This window comes from Centroberyx gerrardi, chromosome 7 (genome assembly GCF_048128805.1).
Source record: "Centroberyx gerrardi isolate f3 chromosome 7, fCenGer3.hap1.cur.20231027, whole genome shotgun sequence".
Taxonomy (NCBI): domain Eukaryota; kingdom Metazoa; phylum Chordata; class Actinopteri; order Beryciformes; family Berycidae; genus Centroberyx; species Centroberyx gerrardi.
The window spans coordinates 10,741,285-10,765,808 of record NC_136003.1 but is presented as its reverse complement, the minus strand read 5'-3'; the positions used below and the strand labels follow the sequence as shown (position 1 = coordinate 10,765,808).

Genomic DNA, 24,524 nt, shown 5'->3' with positions numbered 1-24,524 from the left:
ATTATACAAAAATATACCATAATGTTTTGTAGATACAATGGACTAAATTGCAATAAGAATATTCTATCCTAATTAACACCTGTCCGGTATGGACTTGAAAAATGGGATCCTACTGTATATGTAATAGTATCTTAAAATAGGACTGCTGATTTGAGACTAGTTTGACTCTTAAAGTAAAATTAAATCTAAAACAGAACCCATCATCTTAATACAGAGCTGGCAGTCTTGGCCCTCTTGCTTTTTGCTCTGGGAAAGACTCATTCATGTACACTTATATAAACTGCTCAAAAACAGAGATATGCAAATTGTATTTTTATTTGTCATGTGTTCTGACCACTGATCCTCATGAGCATGAAGTTTCTAAGAAAAGCTGGTTGAGAGAAATCTGTCTGGTCATCTGACTTGGCCAATGATCCACCTTTGATCAGTGGCCTACTTCTTCTGCACTAATGTTTGATAAATCTAGAACTGAGGTGATAACAAAGAGAGGGCTGCTTTGCCATTTGCAACAGAAAATAAATACATTGTGTGGCAGATAGGAAAGACAAATCTCAAACAACATCTACAAAGCTAAATATTTAATGGCGGGATTTCACAGACAGATCTCACCTCACTACTGTCTTCTTGACTGGCATACCAGAGAGCAATAGAAAGAGTCATTTAAAGTCCTTAAACATAAATTGAGTGACTAGTAAACTAGAATGGCTTGAACATACACTGCTTCAAAACTGGATAACCAAGTAAAACCAGTCACAAAAATAGCACAGAACAATCTGAATGCCACACTGGCAAAAATGCGTCAATGGAATATGACTGTAAATCGGTTTACTGAAATTACAATTGTTATTAACTTACAGTATCACTGAATAATGAGAATGTTGTAATTCAGTGTATTAACATCGTCACTGTTGTTAACTGAGTCTCAGTTTTCATGAAGGGAAAATAAACTCAACCAGAAAACAAAAAACAAACACTAAACATGTCCAAATGGGTTGGCATTCAGTAGAGCAAAAAAAAAAAAAAAAAAAATCCCTATATGTCCAGTTTGAATTTCTTTCCCCTACCATATATGATTAAAACAACAAATACACACATCAAACTTCTTTCCATTGGTCCATCTCGGAAACACATGGATGACATTTGGATGCCACAAAATCAGACGTTTTCCTCTTAAAAAACAAGATGGCAAGTATCCATTCATTTATTGACGTTCAGATTAGTCACGCATGTCAAATGTGTAAAAACCTGCCTCATATACGAGAACGTGGGCCGCCTGCCGACAAGGTGAAAACCGGAGTTTGTATGCGAACGCTGAGAGTGCAGTAGTATGTGTATGAACTGACTGAGTGTGCGCGTACACGGGAGATGAGTTATATCTTGATGCGGAAGGCAGTGGCCTGTGAGCTGGAGGGCTCAGTGGTTGAGGTGGACTGTGCGGTGGACTTGAACAGAGCTTTCAGGATGGTCTGGGGGTCCACCTCTGGGGTGGGCTGAGACGAGGCGCGCTGACCGGCGGGGCGAGACAAGGAGGGAGGCAGGCCGTCTTTCTTTGAGCCGCTGCCTGCACCGGGAGTGTCGCTGAGCCTCCTGTGACAAGAGAGAAAGGAGCGACATGTTTTCACAAGGCCACAGAGCAATAGACCCACACACAGGGTCCCAACACTGCTTGGTGATCAAATTCCATGACTTTCCCATGACACGGAGCAATTTCCATTACCAATATTGGATAGTGTCAATGTTCAAATGTCACCATTTTTTGTTGAATAGCTAATTCGGATGACCAACATCTTGTGTTGGCTAGCTACAAATATCTCTTGGAACTTGTTGAATCACAAAATGTGTTATTTGGGTTACTGCTACTTCAAAAGGTAGCTCAATGTACCACCAAATAGCTTGACAAACACTTGACTGGTTGATAACAAAAAAAATGATAATGAACAAATTTCATGCCTCAAGAGTCAGCACTTGATGAATTGCAGAAAAATTACACGGGAGCAAAATGAAAATGTAGGAGCCTAAATGCAGTTTATTGATGTTTGTCTAATTAGCATGCAATAATTTAAGTTCATATGTAAGACAGCAGTAATTTACATGGTTCATTGATTTATAAGGAATTGGAAGGAATATTTACAGTATTTACAGGTTGATGTATTTACAGTTTATATTTATAGTGATGCGATAGTTAATTGTTTGATTCCTTGCACTTAAAATGTGTTTGGATACTTTAAAATGCATAAAATCTCATTTATATTACATTTGTAATATTTGGAATAAGTGACTATGATTGTTGCTTCCTAGTAACTGCGCACCTTTAATTGTCTTTTGGTGCTCTCTCGAGAGCTGAGTTTGGGGGTGATTTGGTGGCAGTCAGGCAAGCGGAGAGTGGAGCCACACAGTTTTTTGACCTCTCCTTTTCTCTCTCTTTAACGATTCTCTATTGAGTTTGAGAATTATTTTTTGTGTCGAAGTAAACAGTTCAACTTTACCGAGTGGTCCTGTGGTATTTTTTTTATTTTTTTTGATGTGGATAAGGACGAGGGGAATCGTTGGAGCGTCAAGCTAAGGCTTCATTCATTGGAAACCTACAGAAAAGATAAATAAATGGCTAACATCATTTGTAGTCAATAAGGAGGGGGGGGGGGCAAATTACATATTAATAATCAGTGTGAGACTATACAATGCCTCTTATTTGCCATGTATATAAATATCTTATTGGAATTATTCAAAATAAAAGTAAGTGTATGTAAATGCAGTCAACTACAGATCAGTTTGAAATGGAGGGAATGAAACGCTGCAGGCTCACTTACAATAGAATGGGCTGATCAGAAGTGATGACATTGCCCTGAATGTGAAGGTTACACTTCATGGGTTGGCCTGGGGGCAGAGGAGAGGAAAAGACAATTAAGACATGAGAAACAACTCCGGTTACTGACGATCTCACTGATGCTCATCAAATCCTATTGGACGACCCTTTAACTCAAATGATACAAATACACTTTGTTTCAGCACACAGAGAGAAAGATGTACCCAACCATCATATCATCAGTATCATAGTCAGTGAGCCGCATGCAAAACAGAACCCAGTGCCCAAAACCCAGGGAGCCATCTGATGTGTGCGTCCTTGCCAGTGGCGCTTACCGTCCAGGCAGCGGTTGTTGTACTTCCTGTAGGCGCTCACAGCATCCTCTTTACGAACAAACACCACTTCAGCCACCCCCACCTTCACCAGCCGCGCTCGCTTCAAGGCACCACACACACAGAACAGTTCCTGTGGACGAGATGGATGGAGAGCGCACACACACACACACACACACACACACACAGAATGAGTCATCATAAGCAGAACAGCACGCAGCTCATGGTTTGAATCTCAAACATAAGCATAAAAGGATATTAGCAGACAGCAGTGTGATTTACTCACCACTATGTCTTCCTCGGTGACCCGGGGATGCAGGTTGTTCACCGTTATCTTCGTCCCCTCCAAAGGACTGAAAGCAGGCTATAAAGCAGTGCGACAACACCACAAGATTAAATATATGCAATGGAAATGAGGTGTACAAAAATGCATGTACAATTGTGATGGTAAGGCAAACATTCTGGTGACAAATATCCCAGCCTGACAATCTTTTTGCATTCCTAACATACGCAGCTATTCCAATCCTTTCACCACCATGAAGTGTTTGCTTCCCACCTGAAACCACTTGAGGCTCTCCAGGCCTCACTACCAACACGGTCCTCTGGCAATGAATTTATGTAATGCAGCCCTCCAGTACAGGGCAGCATCATGACTCTGGGTTAAAGTTTCCTTTGAGCTCTGAACAGGGATCAGCCTGCCTGTACCAAATCCTGACATTTAACTTTCAGGCTAAATAACAAAACGTATGAGATCAGCATCTAGAAGCAATTTTATCCTATTTGCATAAGGGATTGAGGCAGGAAGGAGGCATGTGGGTGTAAAAGGACGAAAGGAGGGAAGAGATAAATGTGGTATTTTTTTGGTTTGTTAATGATGTGTTATCAAGTTTTAACAGTAATAGTTTGATTAAGACATAATCAATTTACAAATCATAACTGGTCCTTTAGCAAGTTACCTTCTCAATAAATGGTTGCAAGAGCTAATTTTATTGCTCATGTAAATATTAATCCTGACTACTCGTCAGTGATTATTTGCAGTTAGGAGCCCAGTAATGTTAGCCAGCTAGCTGTTCACTAAATGATTAGAAGCTTTCTAAGCTTATATAATATCTTTAGTTTTAGAAACATTTTTTAATAAAGAGAAAACACATTGTTATGTAGCTTACTTGGGTTTCCTAAATTCAACAGCCAGTAAGGACAACTATACCTACAGCTAAGTGGCTATAATTAACTGGCTTGCTAATAGAACATTGGTTAACCTTAGCTTGGTTGGTTTCTCTCAATATGCTCAACTATAAATGTTACTCTGAAGCACTATATCCTTCATAAAATACACATCTCATTGTATAGTAATAGACAGTTAGGAACTTAGGACTTAGTTAGAAAGGGGGGAAAGGAGTGAATATTGAACTGTAGATGCAAATCGGGATGCCAACCTGAGGGGGAGCGAGAGGTGTTGTACTGGTTTCTGCTGTGGCCTGCTGGAGAGTCCTGGAGACAGGCTGTAAGGCTGCAGTGGAGGACCGGGGGGCTGCCGTACTGGGGTTGGGCCTGGTGGGGGCCACAGGGACAGGGGGACGTGGGGCTGTGTAAGCATCGTTTTTAACCACCTTCGTGATTGGGGCTGACATGGAGAATGGGGAGCCCATGGTGCCAGGCTGTAAGACACAAAGGAAGAGAAGAGAAAGATGGTTAAATTTAATCAGAGGGAATATAATAGGCACTTGATACATGAGAGCATAGTTAAGTGTATGAGCCTTTGTGTCAGTCCTATGTGACACAGCTCTTACCCGTGACTGTAGCATACTGTTACTGGTAGTGATCTTCATTTGTTTATTGGGGATGCCATCATGCCCATCTGAGACAGACTGAGGGAGACAAAATAGTAAATTTAGCACTTAAGTACCATGTTTCATTGTATGACAAAGCTGTAATACAAGGGAAACAACTCACAAATTGGAAGTGGTCTGCTTTCAGAGAAACATTTTTGGCTACACAAAAGAATTGCTCTAGGGGTGTCCCCAAAAACACACCCCTAAATTGCTCAACATGTTAAGATATGCACAGGAAAAAAGCCTCTACCTGTGGAGCCAAACGTATCCCACTTGACATCCCTACTGGACGTTGCTGTGAAAAGACAGGTTGATACATCAGAGTATGGTTAGCAAACTGTAAACAATGAAATATTTTTATGTGTATACTTCAACATTTTCCTACGCACACCACAATTTTCATTCGGTTAATTCACAAGCAGCCAGAAATACATATACAACTAAATATGCTTTAACGCAACAGGGATGGGATGATATATCAAACTTAAATATATTGCAATACAAAAACGTGACAATATGTATCGTGGGGCAGAAAATGAGTCTCAATATTGGCTACAATTTATTCTGCTGTAGTAATCACAAATGAGACAGTTTGTCCATCACAGTTTCATACGCTCTCCATCAAAATTATATTATTTGCACTTTGTAATGACATTTTTTAAATTGTGCTTTAAATTTGAGCAAGCCAATGCCATCACTAGAAAGATTTGTGTCTCAGAAATAAACATAAATCTGCACAGTCATACTTTGTTGATTGAACTTTAATTTATTACATCGTATTGTGGCCGTATCGAATTGCGAACCCCATATTGCATCGTTCAGCGAGATAAGCACATCGTCCCATCCCTAATACGTAAGCATAGATCCAGGTTGTGTGGCCAATTCTAAGAACTGAGGCAGCAACCTCTTTCAACCTTACCTGGATGGTCTTGGTTATTTTTAAAGGTGCTGCAGCAGCTGCCTGTGTCGGTGTCCCTCCAATGCTCCTCTTGAGGCTCAGTCGATCACGAGCATCCATCATCCTCTTGGGAATACCGCCCAGCTGCGGCGTCGCCCCACCCCTTATACTCAGTCCTTGTATATTAGGTGTAAACTGCCTATTGTTCACACTGGCAGTGTTGTTGTTAGTGTGGATCTGTATCTGCGGCACATGTGTCTGGCTCTGTAGGTGGTGTGTCACTGCTGTCTTCTGTATGGTCTGTGGAGGGACACTGAACTGATTCTGCCCCTGTTTGCGTGAGTTGATCATCTGTCGGGCATCCTGCACCGCTCCTCCTGCTCCCCCTCCTCCTCCTCTGCCACGGATTTTGAAGCGAGCATCTTTCTGGCCAAGCTTCTCTCTGGCATCTTTCACTTGAAATCCTGAGGGGAGATGGGAAGAGGAATGAGGGCACACAGCGTTAATCCACAAAGCACAGTACTCTCTGAACATATTTCTTGTAGCCGGCACTAACTTAACTTTCCACAGATTGGTCTTTATTCAGTATTCATCATACGACACTTGTGTAATATGCATGTAGGCTAATAAATTTAAGCTGTGAAGGCAATGATGGTGGTCCCTACCTGTTCCTCCTCCAAGCCTTTGTCTGACATCATTGGCCCCAATCTTCTGCCGGGCGTCGAAGCCCCTCCCGACCCCTCCACCGCCCCGTCCAAACATTGGTCTGGGAGAGAGAGAAAGCAAGGTTTATATCAGTTCATCAAAGTTACCAATAGAGCACTGGCCATCTGGAGCACCAGGAGTTTTCCCAGCAGGCTGTTCAACATTTGGGCCGATGCCAGGGTAACATCCATAGACTGTACTTCAAATGTATGTCTACCTGAAATTCTATAAGCCTCTCTCTCCCCTGCCCGGCCAACTGCTTTGGTCTACTCCACTCCATCAGGCCCCCCCATTCACCTCCTGAGTAGCTACTGTATGATCAAGCATTCCTTTCCTTCAAATATCTTCAGGCATGGATACTCAACCACAAAGTAAAAAACGTAAAAGTGGGGCTGAAAACTTGAGAGAGAAGAGAGTGAAGTCACTTGAGGTAGACGTAGTAAAATACCAAAAATCAACAACTTTATTTGGCAGCGTTAGCGGCAACAACACTACGGAGGGTAGTAATGCAGCGTCTTCTAGTGTCTGCGGCAGGGCCCGGTAATAAACCAGACCAGTCTTCTGAGGTCCAGACTAGCAGCAGCAGTGACTTAACACTGCTACTAACTCGGCCAAGTATCCAAGTTTTAACAGTAAAAAAATAAATAAAGACAATCAAATGCGAAATCGTTACTGTTTATAGAAATGAGTTATACCGGCGCGCTGCCTATTCAATAAATGCACGGAAGAACTATTTTTTGCTGCCAACATAAATATTAGCTAGCTAGCATACCCTGACCACTGGACAATGTTATTTGCTGTAATGAGCGGAGCAACGGTAGCCAGCTACGTTAACAGTTAACTAAATTGTTAGCAGCTGTTGAAGTTTATGCGATATTGTGAACTCTAGGGAAATTATAACAAATGCAAAACACGAAGTTAAACAGCTAACATAGGTTTCCTAAATGCAATGCTCAGTAAGGACGAACAGGCCTAAAGCTAACCGATTTATTGGCTGGCTACATTAGCTAACGTTAGCTTTGTTATCTAGTTAGCCAACTAACAACAACAGCTAGGTTAGTTTCTCTCAATGTACTCAATCAAAAATGCTAATCTGAGTCGCTATTTTATTTATAAGATGCACATCCCGCTGTATAGCAATAGTTTAAATACCGTTTAACTGGTGCTTTGGTGTTGATACCGCGTTGTCGTATCACTTCATCCAAAGAAATGTCTGCCATTTTCTTCCACCGCCTCTCATGCGCGTGCGTGTGTGTGAGCTGCTTTAGCAGAGACTACGGCTGCCGATTTGGGCCAAAATGCAATCCTACCTCAGTCACACCTGTATTGCACTGAACTGTGTGTTTGATGATGTACGCATGGTCTTCACTTTCCCTTATTACACTTTACTTGCCGTACGAAAAAGAGAACTCGCCGTTATAAATGCAGTCAATCGTTCGTCTTATCCATGTCTGAACCATCTCTTATCGATTACTCTTCGCCAAATGCAAAAACAGTTACGTCACCAAAACTCCCATGAGCCATTGCGACAAAATGTTCATAAACGCAGCTGTTTTGCGTAGAAAGTGTGTTTACGCTAACTTCAAACACTGTTTAACATAATATTAGTTTCAATAAATGTTGCTACTGACGCAATTATTGTAGAAAATCAAAAGTAAAGTCCTTTATTTCTGGAAGTGGCGCCACAATGAGCACCCTAATAGTGAACGCCTGCACACAGTGTTTACCCTTTTCCTCGGTGATCGACAGGTTATGCCTTAAACTGATGAGTAAGGAAAATAACGACGCGGGGTGACGCCCGTGTCCTCGTTCAATTTCGAGATGAATTTTTGAACGGGCACAGGTCCGCCTGCTAAGGTGACTCACCTACTTTGTGAGATGCCTTGTGGGACTAGGATCTGCCCCGACCTTATCTGTAAAAGAAAAACAAATAGTAACCAGCTGTACATTGTTGCCTAATCAAATTAAATACGACTAAACACACCTTTTGATTTTAAGTATGATTACTTGAACACTGTTTCTCTTCTAGCACATCACCTGTATATGGAAAGCCAGGGGAGCTACTGTGTCGAGGTGAACCACCGTCCTATCTACTGCTGTTCACTGCTGAATGCATGTACAGATATAGCTACATATAAAGTGACATGGATTGTCTAGCGTCTGTTACATGCCCTCATTTGTGAGGTCCCGTAGACATATATATGACAGTGTCAGTATGTATGTTTTTGTTTGTTTGTTTTGCCGGTATGTGGGCTAGGTACACATCCATGAGAGTTGCATCTCGCCAGCAGTACGTCTGCAACACGCGCGAGACCTTCATTTGTGACCACGCTGGTTGCGTTTTAGCCCCGGAATGCCCAAGCAGATACTGAAATATGTCTTGATATGGGTACTTATGCCTATTTTGTACATTTCCCCTATCAGATATTGATAAATATATATATATATATTAGCAACACTAAAGTCATTGAAAACTAAACTTGAACTCGAAGGCAAAGTTTGGAACCATGGAACCAGACAACCTTGTCCAGCATGCAACAAAAACAACAGCCATGTAGCCTTGCATAGCTTACCATTCATATAGGCCCAAATGATCACTATTTTAGTGATTTTTGTATAGTTAGTCCTGTATAGGAGAATTCAGTTGCAAAAGCTACACTAGAGAAATATGATAATAGGCTGGACTTGTGAACCCTCTTCAAGCAAAGGAAATAAAACGTCATGCTGTAAAACTTTATAATTTGAATAAAAATAACACAACCAAATCTCTAAAATATAACAATGGTGGAAAAGTAGGCATACTTGATTATATAGACTATTACAGGCACATCACCAAAAACAACTAAACAGTTAAAAGATAAACAGCAACGAAGTATAAACATGACGATTTCTTCAATTATTGTGAATTTGCTGCATGGAACTCCTGGAATGCGCTTTTATGCACGCACTCATCTCACATTTCCTCTTACTGGCTACCTTGCAGTATTGTATAGTATAACATAATAGGAATGAGCATAGTCCACTAAACAAGTCCTGGAAAAAAAATGATAACCTAAAAATGTGTTTTGACCTCATTTTGTCCTCAGTGTTGTTGTTGCTGTGCTACTGCATGCTTGTGGTTTGAGATAATAAGATCACAAGTGTGATCTCCATACATTATGGGATTACAAAGAATGAAAGTCAGTTTACTTTCAGTATCCTACTGCAAGTGAACTGTGACTTTCATTCTTTGTAATCCCGTAAGATGTTTTTTAAAACGTTGTTTAACTGTTTGATAAACCAGCGACAGGAAAACAATCCACAAAAAATGAAATGATTTTGTTATTTCCGTCCCCGGCGTACACCGCAAGGAGTAACACAAAAAAAAACAAAACACAAAACTTGTAACCTCATCGCCTCATCACACTGTTGTTCTAAAAGTATGGAAGTAATCATACGCGTGAAATTCGTTTTAACGGAGTTTTGATGGCGCTCACTTGATCAATGGAAAACGTATATTTGTAGCATATAAAGGCCTGCATTATTCCTCTAAAATGTATCATAGGTTTACTCTAAGTCACCTTCGTTAAGTAAACGCTGGCGATCTACATGTTAGTTTTGCAATACTGTGTGCAGCACTCCACAAATGATATGTAGCGGAACGGCGCCCAACAAACTCCAAGTCCCAGAATGCATTTCTGCAGCAGCAGATCCAACCTGCTGGGTCGGTGCCCTCGCGCTCCTCATCATCACATCTGCCTCACGTCGCCGTCCGTGGGCGAACCGTTAGAACTAGTAATGGCTGCAGCTCTGTCCCGTGCTCTAAAACTGCCCGGTAAGATGCGCTACATTTATTTCGACTAGATGAATAGATGAAAATGTGAAGTATCTCCTGTCAGTGTGTTACAGATCATTTACTGAATGTCTCGACTGGCTGAAACATCATCAGCCGTGACTGGGTTGTTGCAGTCGTAGCTCAGCTTTTACTTATAATTGACACTTTATATTTATACAAATACCGATGCGTTTGTCTCATATTATGCCAGTATAATGTGTATGTATTACAAAGGATTTGTAGAACGAGGATATGCGGCTTTATCGTGTTTTTTGAATGACATGTTTACATGCTGCTGCCAGAGCCAAAGCAGCTCAGCTTGGTGTTGTCCATTAGCTAGCTGCTAGACTAGCCGGCTAACTGCAGCCTGGTCTGGTTAACCTCATCAACACAGACTGGCCTGCTGGAGCCTGAACAAGCCCAGCAAGCAAAGTCACCTTATAATAACCCGTCTATAGCCTATAGCACAGCGAAATCCTTTTATTTATGTACTGCTTATGAAACAACCAGTGATGGGCATCTGTAATGCGTATTTAATTAGCCTAGGCTAATTAAATACGCATTAATCAAATTAATTTGTCACAAAATAATTGTCAGTACATTTTTTTGCTTGGATTAGACTTTTTAAGAGTGAAAAAGGTATTCACAAATGTACTTCCTCATGCTAACCTATATGAGCAGCTCAGTGATGTTATATATAAGATGAGACAACCATTTAAAAAACATAAACAAACGTCAATTGACCATGTGTATTTCAAAAGGCATCAGTGGACCCAGCTGGATTTATGATCTGTACATATACAAAAATGATAAAAATCTTTAACGCATGGCCTTGCAGGCTTAAATAAATAACTTCAAAAAGCAATCTTAATCTTATTACAGACTACAGTAATTCTGTAAACTGTCAAAACTGTACAATTGAAACAATTGTTTCCATGTACCAAAAAGGTTTTCTAACATGTATGGTAACCCGTACACTTGCTTTAGTGGTGCTAAGATTCCTGACTTAAAAAAAGTTATTTATATATATATATATATAACTATATATATATATATATATATAGTTAGTTCTTTATTGTGAAAAGATGAGTATTATTTTATCAAAGCACTTTTAGAACACTATTTCTGTAGCAAAGGGAAAATGGACTCGCAGATAGCTGAAGAAAGGGATCTGAATCAAGTAAAGGACATTATTGGACACTTGAATAATCTAATGAGAATCTAAAATAATTGTCTTGAAGAAAGCAGTTGTTGCAATATGCCAACACCATGCTGTAAACAGTTAAATTCCTACGATTCTCTTCAAGGTTGAGTGAACAGGAACCGTCACTGATTTTTCCAGGAAAATAGGCCCAAAGAATATTCCCATTTTGGGATTAGGCCTTGATGTTCTGACTTAGTTACCGCACAAGACAACTGAAATCACTGTAAATTCCTCATCAGCTGTCTGTGTGTCTCTACAGGGAAGAAGGGCTCGGAGCTGGGGGAATACGACCCTCTCACCCAGGCTGACAGTGAGGACGAGAGCGAGGAGGATGACCTGGTGCTCAACTACCCCCGAAACGGCCTGGGCAGGGGCAACTGCCTCGGCACCGGCTCCTCAGACCTGCGGGGCGGCAGATCCGGAAGACTCGTGGGGGGCGAAGACGAGGCGGAGGAGGACGAGGAGGAAGAGGAGGACGAGTGGAGAGAGCGACTGCCCAGCAAATCCAGGCAGGACAGAGATGATATGAAAGGCATGCAGTACTGGAGCCAGAGGGAATCAGGAAGGGACAGAGCGTTGGAGGACGGAGGGAGTCCCGGGGCGTCGGGGCCCGGGCTGGGGGGTAACGGTACCAACGCCGATCAGAAGAGGATGAGGGTGAGGAGTGCCATCCGAACTGCGTTTTTCATCGTGCCTCTGGTCTCTGCCACAATGCTTGTGCTGCTGTGTGCATTTCTGATACCTTGCCAGAAGGGGGAGCTGGACAAACGGCCACAATGGGAGAGAGCGCTGGGAGATGCAGGAGGTAAGAGAATAAATCAAAATCTACTGTCACATTATAGTCAAATCCTCAGTTTACCAAGTATGCCTATGATGGTTCCTGACATCACTCAGCTAAGTTTTCAGTGACAAAATGAATGATGAGGTTGAGGATTATCAACCATGCAGAGCTGTATTCAGGGCAAAAAGCATTTGTAGTGGACTTTCACTGCAGGTAGGCCTCTGGTTCTGAATAACCTGTCATTTAATGGAAGGGAAATTCAAATGGAAATAAGGGAAAAGAATGATGGCAGATAGTTGATACTGTAAACTGGCCAAGGATATGCATAATATGAGCTCACACAACACTCCTTTGTTGATGCGTACAAGTGAGTGCAGCACTAAAAAGAGGCGCTACCGATAATGCTGACTTCAACAGACTTACTTAGGAGTCTCTGTGGCTAGACAACTCCGACTCACCCTTTAATTAGCCAACTGTAATTACACAGGGTTGTTAGTATCGACCACGACAGAAAGGCAGTAGTTTGAGAAAACAAAGATGTACCACATAAACCACTGTTATACTTCTTTTTATGGTTGACATATTTTTTCTCAGTTACCAGTTCCCATCTCCATAGTTTCAAATGGTTGGGTGTCCGGGGCAGGAAACCAACTACTACTCACCAGACACTTTAATCATCCAATCACTCTACCAGTCAAATTGATTTTCAGAATAGAAAACAACCTTCAAATGATAGTTGTCAAACTGACAAGCCTCAGCCAAATGTTTCTTGGCATTCTGCTGGTGTGTGGTTTTCATTTTCCATCGTTGCTTTGATTTCTCCGTCTAGGTGTCACCCCCCCGGCGTTGGCGTTGTGGGACGTTGATGGTGATTCAGTGGAAGATGTGTTGCTGGGCGTCACAGAGTGGACCAACGACACCCATCCCACACAAGGGAACAAAAGTATGTATGGAATCCATTTTTGGAGAGACTAGAGCAATCAGTGAATCCTAATATCAGTCCAGTTTAGCCTTTCAGACAGTGCAGTGACGATAGGGAATCATTGACAGAAGGAGAGGAAGAGAGAGAGAGAGTACAGTACATGGGCAGTTTCCCATGTGTCCCCCTCCCCTATGTGCCTCACTAGTGTGTCTGTCCCATAAGTGGCTATTGCATACTGAGCTATGTGGGCTTATGTAACATTAATCCACATATCTAATCCTGCTAGTCCCACTAAACTGCTGAGCCAACTGATTTGAAACATGCAATGAAACGCGAATTCACTTTTATATCCCGTCCCCTTTCCAATTTTTATATGCCGCCTGCCCTCCTTAATGATCCTCTTGCTCTCCTTCTCTCTCTGTTTCTCCCTCTGCCTTTTTCCTTCCTTATCCCAGTTTACAGTGCAGTGGCCCTGTCTGCGGTCAGCGGCCAGGTGCTGTGGAGGAAAGTCATGCGGGAGTCTGTGATGTACATCCAGTGCGGTCTGCGGTACAACATCCCCCCCTCACCTGTGTGTCTCCTCATCGGGAAATCGGTCCTCATGGCCGTCAACGGGACCACGGGTTAGAAGACCATTTATCTCACTTAGTAATATGGAGAAAGTCGTCCATTCTTCTATTTCTTCACATTTAGATTACTGTGACTCTCTTTATTCTGGCAAAAGTCTCTTTCACGTCTCCAGCTGGTACAAACAGGCGAAATCACATCACTCCAATTATGGCATCTCTTCACTGGTTAGGTCCGCTATGAGCCAGCACACAGACCCAGATCCTCAGACAAGGACCCTTCTGGCCTTCTAGGCTTTAGATGAGGGGTGACTGGGCTTTTGCCATCAGGGCCCCAAGGCTTTGGAATAACTCAGTATCATCTTTTAAACCACTTCTTAAAACCTATTTTTATAGACTTGTATTTATGCTTTGCCTTTACCATATTTGACTCTCACATTCTCTTACAAAAAGTGCTATACAAATAATGTTTGTTGTAATTATGTTATTATTAGTATAAACACAAAAGAGACTAATCATATAGCAGCCAGGGATTGCCAGAACAATAATTTACCTAAAAAAATAAAAAAAACGGACACAAGTTAGTTGTTGAATTTTCTCCTTTGCTCTCAATCCAGGGGTGATGATGATACATGGTTGTTGTTCTAGATTGTGATGTATTCTACTAGACCAATGTGGAACCTACGCGCACAAACATACATTTAAATACTTCCCGTTTAAATATGAATGTAGCATGAGGGAAGTCCTGACTAGCTTCCAGGCTGGTGTTGCATGTTGCATCATCACTGGTGTTAATAAGGCGGGTTAGGTTTCAGGTTGTGGCGGTGTAGACCTTGCCTAACCCCTCCCCCTCCTTTTCAGCTCAGTAAAATAATATCCTAAATGAGTGTGGGTTCAAACATAACCTTCTTGTGGCCACTTAAACATTTTTAACACCTATCTTCCTAAACATGTTCTGAGGGATATGTACATTAGCAAACAGATGTTACATTTTGGTGAGGCTACACCTCTCACAGCCTCTGACTTTACATCCAGACAAGTCAGTGAGGTCAATTCTTTTGGAATTCTTTTGTCAGTCAGGGCCACCCCACCCCAAGCACATACAGTTGTAAGTGTTCAAAATAGGGTCAAAAAAGGTTTTCTTCCACTCCTCAGGGAAGAGATTGTGGTCGGTTCTGCTTAAGAACATTGAATCCCAGGCGGTGTCACTTCCAGACCTCCAGGGAGACAAAGTCCCAGATCTGCTGATTGCCACCCTGCCGGCGGATGAGGTATGGTTAAGTCAGCCACCTGCTTAATCTCCTTTCATAGATTAACTTAAGCTTAGTCACTGCACATATAATTTGTGCTGTGTTGCAAGTGGACTTTTACCCTGTTATATACAGTATGTACAGTATGTTCAATAACATCTAGTAGTAATATGCAAAGAAAACAAATTCCTCACCTGCATGTTCCTGAACTCCTTTTGGAGACAACTCTCGTCCTTTGAGATGTGCATGGCTATCCAAACTGATTCTTCTTCTGCAAGTGGCAACAAAGTAGCTGAATGTTGATGATGTCTCCAGCTGTGATGATGGCCCAGCTAATTTCCAAATGAATGTTTATATTTCATATAATGACGCATACACTTGTGTTGTGCATAACAAAGATGTAACTACCAGTTGATGGTTTACAGATTATATTTCCAGGCCTTCACATTCAGTGACTGTATATATTTTTCTCTATCATTCATTTCCAGGCTATGGACCTCTCCCTGATCCTGATCTCCGGGCTGACTGGGGCGAAGCTCGGACATCCCGTGCCTTTCAACCTCACTGGCCAGGGCAAGCTGATAGGTCCCCTGCTGCATGAGACACAACAAAGGGCATATTACATCCTGTTTGGACTAGGTAAAGGAATCAACTCGTGGTCTGAAGGCCGTAGAGCCAATGATCAGAGTCACAGTCAATTTATTCACCAAGTACAGGAATTTGTCCTGTTGGCATTTGTGCACAGATACATTAACACCTCACATAGTTGCACAGCACATACTGACATACAGTACAGGGACTACAGGACCCAAAACATACAATAAACAGAAGACTATACACGTCACTAAAAACATACATTGAACATTCATGGATGCAGCTGTAGATGAGGCAGAAATAGTTGCTTAAAATAGAAAAAAGCACAAGACATTCAGGCTGTCACGTGTATCTTCTGAGTATATTCTGTAGATTTGCGATGTTCTCAACCCATAGATGTCAACCATGCAACTATGGATGAATGTTATCCTCAAAAATTGTTAGCTTTATTAGGCGACCGATTCTGTTCTCTCCATACAGCTAAATGTTTTTTGCCTATAGTCTTACAATGCTTTGTATCTGTGATTGTTCCCTCAGGCAATGTAGAGGCCGTCTCTCTGCATGATATCTACTTTCGTGCCACTGGAAAAAGGCCCCTAAACCAAGCACTTAGACAAAAGGACCCTGGCTGGGAAGGACGCAAGGAAACCATCAACTCCACCCTCATACACATCTACAGGTATGCTTCAGAGACTGGCAGGTTGCTCTGGTTACACCTTACAAAGCTTCTTTGTCTGTTAAATAGTTAACTTCATCTGTTGGCATAAAGGAGACACAGGTACAAAACCTGTTAGAAGTGGTGATACTTGAAATATGTATGCTGTTATTTATTTATTTTTAGCTCTGTACTCCTGCTTAAGTGAAATAAAAAATGTTAGACTTGTTAAAAATAATTGAATCTTGAACAGTACAGATGTTTAGATTTCTTTAATATGTAAGCTTTTAAAAAAAATCACAATTCATCACTTAAACGTTTACTCATTAACAGCAGTCGTCAGGTCAGTGTTTGTTGATGTTTGGTCTGACAGTTGACTTCATTGTTAAAATGCTTAGTCATATTTTAGGGGTGATTTGAAATATCCTGCTTACAGGAATTACATGGAACATTAACAAGATCCTTACTGATATAACACCTATGAAGATATTCTTACATTTCTTAATCAATGTTTATCAAATAGCTTTGATTTTCTTTTGCCATTGGTCCAACGTCTGTATGTGTGTCCATGTCCATGTTATGTGTCCATAACATGGACATGGACACACATACCAGATGCCAAAACAAAGCACTAAATCTCCATGACCAATCAATATACATACAAACTAACAGTTCATGTTTTATATATATTAATCTTGCAGGGGAAAAATCATCATCCACTGCCTGGGTTGTATAGGGGTTGGTTGTTTTTGGCATACATAATAAAAGAGCTGGCAATGACATCTGCTTGTGGGGGCACTCTATTTTTGCACTGGTCGGTTAGATAACATGAGATTGAAGGCTCTGAAATACGTCAAAATCCCCATCTCTATTATCTTCTCCCTAGTGGAACCGAACACGCGGAATACCTGCTCCCTCTTGTGGCTGGTTTTGGCAACAACCACAACAGTCTGGACACCATTTCCAACCTGAACTCCACCAAGAGTGACTGGGTGCTGGTGTATGGCTCCAGCACTGTCAGTCAGCTGTCCGTCTTAAGAGAGAGGGACACGCACAAAGAATGGACCTTCAAATCAGCTGTCATTCACAGGTACAGTGGTGCCCCAGCCATTACTAATAGCACTAAACTGACTGAAAAGAGAGAAAGATTACGTTTGTAAGACATGAGAAAGTGATCTAGTGAAACTGACCTTAAACAATCCCTTTTCTGTCACAGTCAACCAGCCCCAGGACACTTTAATGACGATGGAGTCCCAGATCTTTTCATTCAGCATTCAGCAAATGGCATCACAAAGGTAAGATATACGATCCATTCATGCACTGTTCAAGGCTTAAAATAGTGCAAACCCTACATTAAGTAAACATTTCTACAGGGCGTACTTGCTGCACAACAATGCTGGTGAAACTGCTGTTTTTCCTCTCTCAGGTGCAGGTTGTCGATGGGGCGACTGGGCACCACCTCTGGAGAGCAGAGTTCGTGTGTCCTCGTCTTGTGTTGGACGCTTCCTCGATCTCCACCTCCACTGGCCTATCAGCTTTCCTCTTCTGGGCCAGTGAACCAGTCAGAACGCAGAAGAACGTCACCAAGACAACTGTGAGTCTGCTGTAGAGTGCAGGAAGAATTTTGAGGGAAATCAGTTCTGGTCGGTTGATGTTTTGTTATTTTGAGTATAGTGTGTAAGTGAATACCATATAAGAAAACTCCTGTATGCATCATGTGTACAGCTTATGTCACTTCATTGTCTTTCCCTGAGTTTGCCCTCGAACCTAGAGCCACTAAACTGTCTACACTGACTACAGGTGGCACCGGGTGTTGCTGCAGCAGAGCCGCTCATCAGAAAACTGTTCCTGCTGCATCCTCAATATCCCACAATCCTTCTGCAGCTCACCAGTACCACAGACACTGCTGTCACTTCTGCAGGTAAAAGTCACCATAGTTAAAATGCATTTAGTATCTTGTAGCTGTAGATGCTACAGAATAACATCTGCTTTATTAAACGGTAATAACTGGACTGCAATATATCATAAAGAAAGTTGAGGAATAATGTGATTCCCATAGTAATTGCACAGTAAATAACTATAAAATTCTATCTCCTATTTTATCATACGTCCCCTCTTCCAGTGAGTTACCAGGAGCATCAGAAGGACGCCTCCTACATCACCGTGTCATCCCGGCCTACACCTGAATCTGAGCCCGGGGCCCGCATTGTCAAGAGCCTGAGCCTTAGGGCCGCTATCACAAAAGGACAAGTTGTGAGGCTGGGGGAAAGCAGCAAGGCTGGGGGACCCGTTAAACCTGGCGTGTTTGAGGTCAACAAGTTCTTCAGGCGTCTGTCCTTCAAACGTCAGGTGAGCATTCACTTTATAAGGCACACCTAGCTAATACCAGGTAGGACCCGCTTTTGCCTCGAGAACAGCCTGAAGTCGTAAAGGCATGGATCCAACAAGGTGCTGAAACCATTCCATATAGATCTTGGTCCATGCTGACTCAGCTGCTTCACCGAGTTCTTGCAGATTTTTCGGTGGCACATTCATGCTGAGAACCTCCCGTTCCACCTCATCCCAAAGGTGCTCTATTGGGTTTAGATCTGTGGACTGCAGGTTACTGGAGTAAACTGAAGTCACTGTCATGTTCCAAGAACCATCTTGAGATGATGAGCGCTTCGTGACATGGCACATTATCCTGCTGGAAGTGGCTCACCTGTTGGCTTGAATGCGTCTGGCCGTTCTCCTCTGACCTCTCTCATCAACAGGGTCTCCCTTGCTGCTGACTGCTCTAAACACTAGTGTGCAAAAACCTCAGGAGGGCGGATGTTTCTGAGATGCTGGAACCGACATGTCTGGCACCAATGATCATACCATGTTTAAAGTCACTTAACTTACGCATCTTGCCCATTCTAACATTTTGTGTGTTCTTTGTATTGATGCTTTATTTATACTTGACTCACTGTATGGAGGAGCGAGCTGTTTGCGTAAACAGGGAGGCGTACATAATAAAGTGCTAACTGACAATTCAAAACTAAGAAATAAAAACACGTTTCCATCGCACAAGCAAATCCTAAATCCACACTGGTTTAGTACCTTTCCAGTCTTCATTACATAACTGTAATTTACATATACACCTGAAGTGATGATTGGCCGGTTGTTTGATTGATGACAGTCAATGATAAATATCTCTTTCATGTTGTTCCTTTGTTTAGTGATGAGCCACCACTACCACCATGTCCTGTGTCACAAGAGGTGCAGCTGAAGGGACCCGCCTCAGGATGACAGGGACACAACCTGAGGATAAGGTGATAACACTGCACCAAGAGGACACTGGGAATTCATTTGAAGCTGTTTACATCTGTTTGGTTCACTAAGTATGAATTTAATTTCCATTACTTGAGAGTTATTTTCTGTAAAGGATTATTTGTAGCTCAAGTGTTTTGTTTTTCCTGGTTGTTTTATACTGTGTCTATACAATGAAAGCGTTTATTTAAATTATTTAACTTGCATTTTTTGAAAGGGTTTTACAATATTTAATTGAATGTTTCTAATTGTTTGGGGTTGATGGCAGCAGAATAACTTCACAGTTTATTACTTCTGACAATGAAGCACAATAATGCTGATGAAAGAACATGCAATTGCGTAAATGCATCTCTATTACTCTCATACAAATGTACCAGTATAACAAGGCCAGTTCATTAATGTGGTGTCATCCCCGTCACATGCATTTTGTCATTAAGCCACTAATGGTGCCCTTTCTGCACATAAACAAGGCATGTAGTATAGGTATGTAAATATTTTATGGCTGTACAGTATTTATTGGTTTGCTTTAACATTTAGATTTTGTGTTATTTTTTGTTTTTGTCAGAATTGGTTGCTAAAGGTTATGGCATCTAAATGTAAACTGCGGCTGTACTGGCAACTGTAAATATTGCAAGGGAAAATATTAAAGTATGAAAATGAATTGTTACTGCTACGTGTTGTGTGGTGATTTGTCGATTTCAGCTTTGACTTCAGTGTCTTTTATCGAGGTTTTATATTAATTGACATGTAACAGATAGCCGGCTAATTCGTGAAGCTAAATAGTGAGCAGCCCGGTGTCGGAGCAGCGCAGGGTGGCGCTGGCGTAGTTAAATCCAAAATTATCTCCGTTTTCCGCATTGCTGCCGCATTCAAGCGCTGCAAACATGGCGTCGGCCCTCGGTCGCCTGGCCGCGCGCTCGGCCTTTAGAAGCGCTCGCATCTCCCAGCTGACCCCCTCACACGGGTCAGGCACCGTGACGCCGTGCCGGACAGCCGTGTGCAAGCAGTCCGGTGCCATTCTGCCGAAACCCAAGAAGGTGAGTGCTGAATTTGTGCGGTCGAACAAGACGACAGGTTGATGAAGGAAAACACAGGAGGGGAGGGGGGAGTTGCTGCTGTAGGTTTCCCTCTGAGGAATAAGCTGGCAGGCATAGAAGGCATCCAGCACCTTGCACTCCTATATCATGAATAGAAGCACAGCACATACACTAACATAATAGATACAATAGACTACAACACATGAGAGCCTAACTGATCTGTGTGTATTCCTGAAGATGTAAAAGGCATATTAGATTCATCTCAACAGCTCTATTACAGTCTTTCTCACAGATATACAACACAGCCACGGCTAGGCTTCTTCACATTAACTAACTTAGTTGTCTCTACGGTGGGGTGTGTGACGCTGGAGAGCAGACCTCCTTCGGCCTTGTCCGGATCGGTCTGGTAGTGGTGCCCTTCTTGTATGTGGGGACTCAGATCAGCAAGAACTTTGCTGCGCTGCTGGAGGAGCATGACATCTTCGTCCCCGAGGACGATGACGATGATGACTGAAGGGTCCGTATGCTTTCTGGTTATCAGGTACCAATGTGGTTCAGTTTCAGTTGTGACAAACACACACACACACACACACACACACACACAGATGCTCAGTCTAGTATGTAGAATGAGAAGAATGTTATAATTGTACATGGGCGGAACTAGAGGGGGGGGGGAATGGGGGCTCCAAGCAAGAGGGGGCCCGTTAACCAGGCAAGGTGATACTGTACTAAATTAGATGCACTGGGGTGGGTTTAGGGGGGTCCAATGTGACATCAGGGGACCTAGAAGTCCTACCAGCACCCTTGTATGCTTCATTTAATGATTTGTACAACTGCTGTGGAACTGGTTCTAGAGTTAGGATTAAGAAATACTTTGTGGCTTTTTTGGAGAGCAAGATATGCTACTTAAAATAGGCTAAAAATATAAAATGTTCCATAAGCACCATTCACCCTCTATTTTCCTCCACAGATCACCTTGTTTTGTCAAAACCACTGGGATGAATCCACAAGCCTCTGAACAGACAAATCAGTGATGTTTCACTCAGCTATGCCTTCCTGCAGTTCCCTCTGCTGTGTTCTTCAGCCACCTCTACCTGCCTTGGATTCAGGGTTTTAACTGTTTTAACTGACCCGCTACAGAAGATCTTGTACTGGTGATCTCGTACTGTATTTGCATGCACTGATAAGTCTTAATAAAGCGAATGTCAATTGCAAACGGCAGCACACAGTTATTGGAATTTGATGCAAGTTGGTTATACTCCTAGACTGATGAGGTATATCACCCAAGTAAAAATAAGGTTTAGTTTGTATGAACCGCCACCAAGATAAAATATCTTTTCGATAGGAAAGTGAAGAAATAACTAATAAACATACACAGGTTGTGAGTTGGCCTTGAAAATACTGGCTTTAGCTTCCTTGTGCCTCATGCTGTAAGAGCCTTGGATTTTGAGAGCAATTGAAGTTGAGCGAATGGAGATAAAAGCCTTGGAGCATTATCAGCCTCCAGTGCAGGCTTTGCTTGCAGGCGCATAAAATACCTGACATTATTTCTTCAAGGCAAACCAGACCATCCTACATTAACCCCCCAAAAAGTTTTGAATTGGAATAAATGATCACTAGGCACAACCTTAGGTATTTGAGTGTAATGTGTGTATTTACAGTTAAGGGGAACATCTGCCACACTGGACACAAGCAGAGAAGGGTCAGAGGTAAGGGGGCAGATACAGAGTTCATGGGTCATGACCATGGTAGAATTTGGACAGGAAGTCAGCGGGGCGAGGTGCCTCGGTCTCGTGGAAATAGCGCATCATGTGAGTCTTCTGCTTCCAGACGTGGATCGTTTCCTGGAGCTCCATTTTCCCCTGGGAATTGAATAACACACAAAGGGAGAACCTTTCATTACAAATAACATGCGGCTCTACAATAACAGCCTACATCCATCAGCCTAGATAAGCTAAGTCTATTTCCATCCATGAAACCTGGGAATTATATTGGAACATTTCAGGTATGAGCCATCTTTGAGGAGCAGTGGCCCAAAAGACAGGTGCCCGTCTCCCTTTATGTTTACATGAGCAGCATAATAGAGAAGCAGACTTAATACTGGTTAGTTCAACTGGGATGTGAACATGCTTATAGCTGATGTGATTCAGGGTGCAGTGAATGGCAGTTTCTACCTTGATGACTAACATGTCGATCACTCGAGGGTCGGTGACGTGCTTGTTTTTGTCGAACATCTCCCTCACTTTGTCTCTCCCCTGACGCGCTGTGATATCCAGCTGAAATGTTGACACTGCAGAGGAAAAGACACATGTCATTCTGTGTTTCCAGCATGTCATCATGACCCGTTAACACCTTCTTCACATTGTTTACAAAGCTAGAAAGTACACATTAGACCGCTACACTGGGTTATGATATATCCAGGGAGTGATTAGGGGGGTTGAAGGAGGACGGCATCCCCCTGTCGGAACAAATTATGACAGTGCCTTAAAGAAGTGAAAGAAACACATATTCAACATCAGTAGACAGAAGCACAAGCTATGAGGAAAAGACAAAATACATCAAAGATGCCATAAAAACCATCATTAAATCCATATTGCCCATGGTCTTTGACTATGTGTGTGTGTGTGCAACATGAGTGATTTCAGGTGTCAATGTTTTCCTTCGCAATGTCTGCCTCGTTAAAAAGTCTGACGTGCCAACTCAAGGTATAAACCCACAGAAGAACAACTGGCTAGCATACAGCAAATATTGCAATTTAAGGTCTGTTCGTTAGGTAGCTCCTCGTGTGCAGTCAAGTGACAACATCAATGTTGCCATCAAATTATGAAATACGTTTGGTAAATGAAGGTTAGGCAACTATCTGCTAGTAGCTGGGGCAAGTCATATTATGCTAATCTGACACCAAAACATAGTCACACTTCAGCTTATCCACGGATCTGGTTGGACAAACATACTTTGCTAGATACAGTAGATACTGATATATAGATTTGCTAGATACAGTATCGTGTTAAATATGAAAAATGATCATGCAAGATGAGCTAGCCGGTGAGGTTAATGTAAGTTAACGTTAGCAACAGACGCGACCTTGACGCTCTCGCTCCTTTCTGTGCACCTTTCACGTGCGACAGGAGACCGACATACCTGTGTTAGGGACCTCTCGGTACCAGGCCCGGTACAGCTCCCGCACCCTGCGCTTGGCCTCATCCAGGTCCCGGCTGAAAATCGGTTTAACAACTTTCGTAGCACCAGCCGCCGCTCGGCTCGCCGCTGTGGACGCCATGACTGTTGCCGTTTCCTTTGTACTTCTTCGATGGTGTGACTACATGGGAAGTTAATGTTGGCGGTAGAGATAGTGCTGCCACCTAGAGTCGAGGCCGTTTCATGACAGGACACAAAAACACGGCACTTCCCACATGAAGTCTTGTCATCATTGTTGTGTGTGTAGCCTTAATATAAAACCTTCTTGGTGTAGCCTCTAAGTATGTGTGCTTCTAGTCTGCAGGTGTGTGTCATTGCATCATGTGAAGCACGTGGAGGTGTTTCTATTAACCTTATTTTATTGATTGCAAAAAATGTGGATAATTTACAAAGATGTCACATGCTCTATAGTACATTAAATATGAAAACATTGTCAAAAGACAGGTAGCTAAGTTTGTCATTTTATCACAATACACATGGTATATAAAAAATTGGCTCATTGACGCAACACTTGTCATTTGCTGTGGTAGTGGCACATAAATGCCAAATAATGTTTAAGGGAGACTGGGGGCTCGATTTCAATAGAGGTCCGGTTTCTGAGCCATGGTTTAAAAAATTAAGAATTCTTGGATGTAAGATAAC

At 42.3% G+C, this 24,524-nt stretch overlaps 4 protein-coding genes and 1 non-coding gene across 6 annotated transcripts; 3 read left to right on the top strand and 2 right to left on the bottom strand.

Annotated features, from left to right (window-relative positions):
• Positions 1–299: 299 nt before the first annotated feature.
• poldip3 (polymerase (DNA-directed), delta interacting protein 3) lies at positions 300–7,792 on the bottom strand. Its single transcript, XM_071902027.2, has 10 exons — positions 7,723–7,792; positions 6,531–6,631; positions 5,887–6,329; positions 5,218–5,262; positions 4,926–5,003; positions 4,572–4,793; positions 3,422–3,499; positions 3,139–3,268; positions 2,808–2,874; positions 300–1,587 (listed from the first exon to the last, which is right to left on the bottom strand). Exons 1-10 carry the CDS (start codon positions 7,788–7,790, stop codon positions 1,371–1,373), a joined length of 1,449 nt encoding a protein of 482 aa, XP_071758128.2. The 5' UTR covers positions 7,791–7,792; the 3' UTR covers positions 300–1,370.
• A 530-nt stretch (positions 7,793–8,322) lies between these two features.
• LOC139913890 (U12 minor spliceosomal RNA) lies at positions 8,323–8,475 on the top strand. Its single transcript, XR_011784728.1, has one exon. It is a non-coding gene; the product is annotated as a U12 minor spliceosomal RNA (small nuclear RNA).
• Positions 8,476–10,272: 1,797 nt separating this feature from the next.
• Positions 10,273–20,314, top strand: fam234b (family with sequence similarity 234 member B). The gene is made up of 13 exons (XM_071902042.2): positions 10,273–10,384; positions 11,848–12,393; positions 13,199–13,312; positions 13,747–13,914; positions 15,013–15,128; positions 15,596–15,746; positions 16,239–16,380; positions 17,243–17,446; positions 17,573–17,651; positions 17,783–17,950; positions 18,157–18,277; positions 18,479–18,705; positions 19,557–20,314. The coding sequence occupies exons 1-13, from the start codon at positions 10,348–10,350 to the stop codon at positions 19,557–19,559; spliced, it is 2,076 nt and encodes a 691-aa protein (XP_071758143.1). The 5' UTR covers positions 10,273–10,347; the 3' UTR covers positions 19,560–20,314.
• Positions 20,315–20,498: 184 nt separating this feature from the next.
• On the top strand, positions 20,499–21,888 carry smdt1a (single-pass membrane protein with aspartate-rich tail 1a). 2 transcript variants are annotated; one of them, XM_071902049.2, is made up of 3 exons: positions 20,499–20,684; positions 21,061–21,201; positions 21,655–21,888. In XM_071902049.2, the coding sequence occupies exons 1-2, from the start codon at positions 20,532–20,534 to the stop codon at positions 21,196–21,198; spliced, it is 291 nt and encodes a 96-aa protein (XP_071758150.1). In that variant the 5' UTR covers positions 20,499–20,531; the 3' UTR covers positions 21,199–21,201; positions 21,655–21,888. The 2 variants fall into 2 exon arrangements, with proteins under 2 accessions (XP_071758150.1, XP_071758149.1); XM_071902048.2 differs by having other exon boundaries at positions 21,061–21,225.
• Positions 21,889–22,319: 431 nt separating this feature from the next.
• On the bottom strand, positions 22,320–23,973 carry ndufa6 (NADH:ubiquinone oxidoreductase subunit A6). The gene is made up of 3 exons (XM_071902047.2): positions 23,826–23,973; positions 22,859–22,974; positions 22,320–22,546 (listed from the first exon to the last, which is right to left on the bottom strand). The coding sequence occupies exons 1-3, from the start codon at positions 23,962–23,964 to the stop codon at positions 22,415–22,417; spliced, it is 387 nt and encodes a 128-aa protein (XP_071758148.1). The 5' UTR covers positions 23,965–23,973; the 3' UTR covers positions 22,320–22,414.
• Positions 23,974–24,524: the final 551 nt, after the last annotated feature.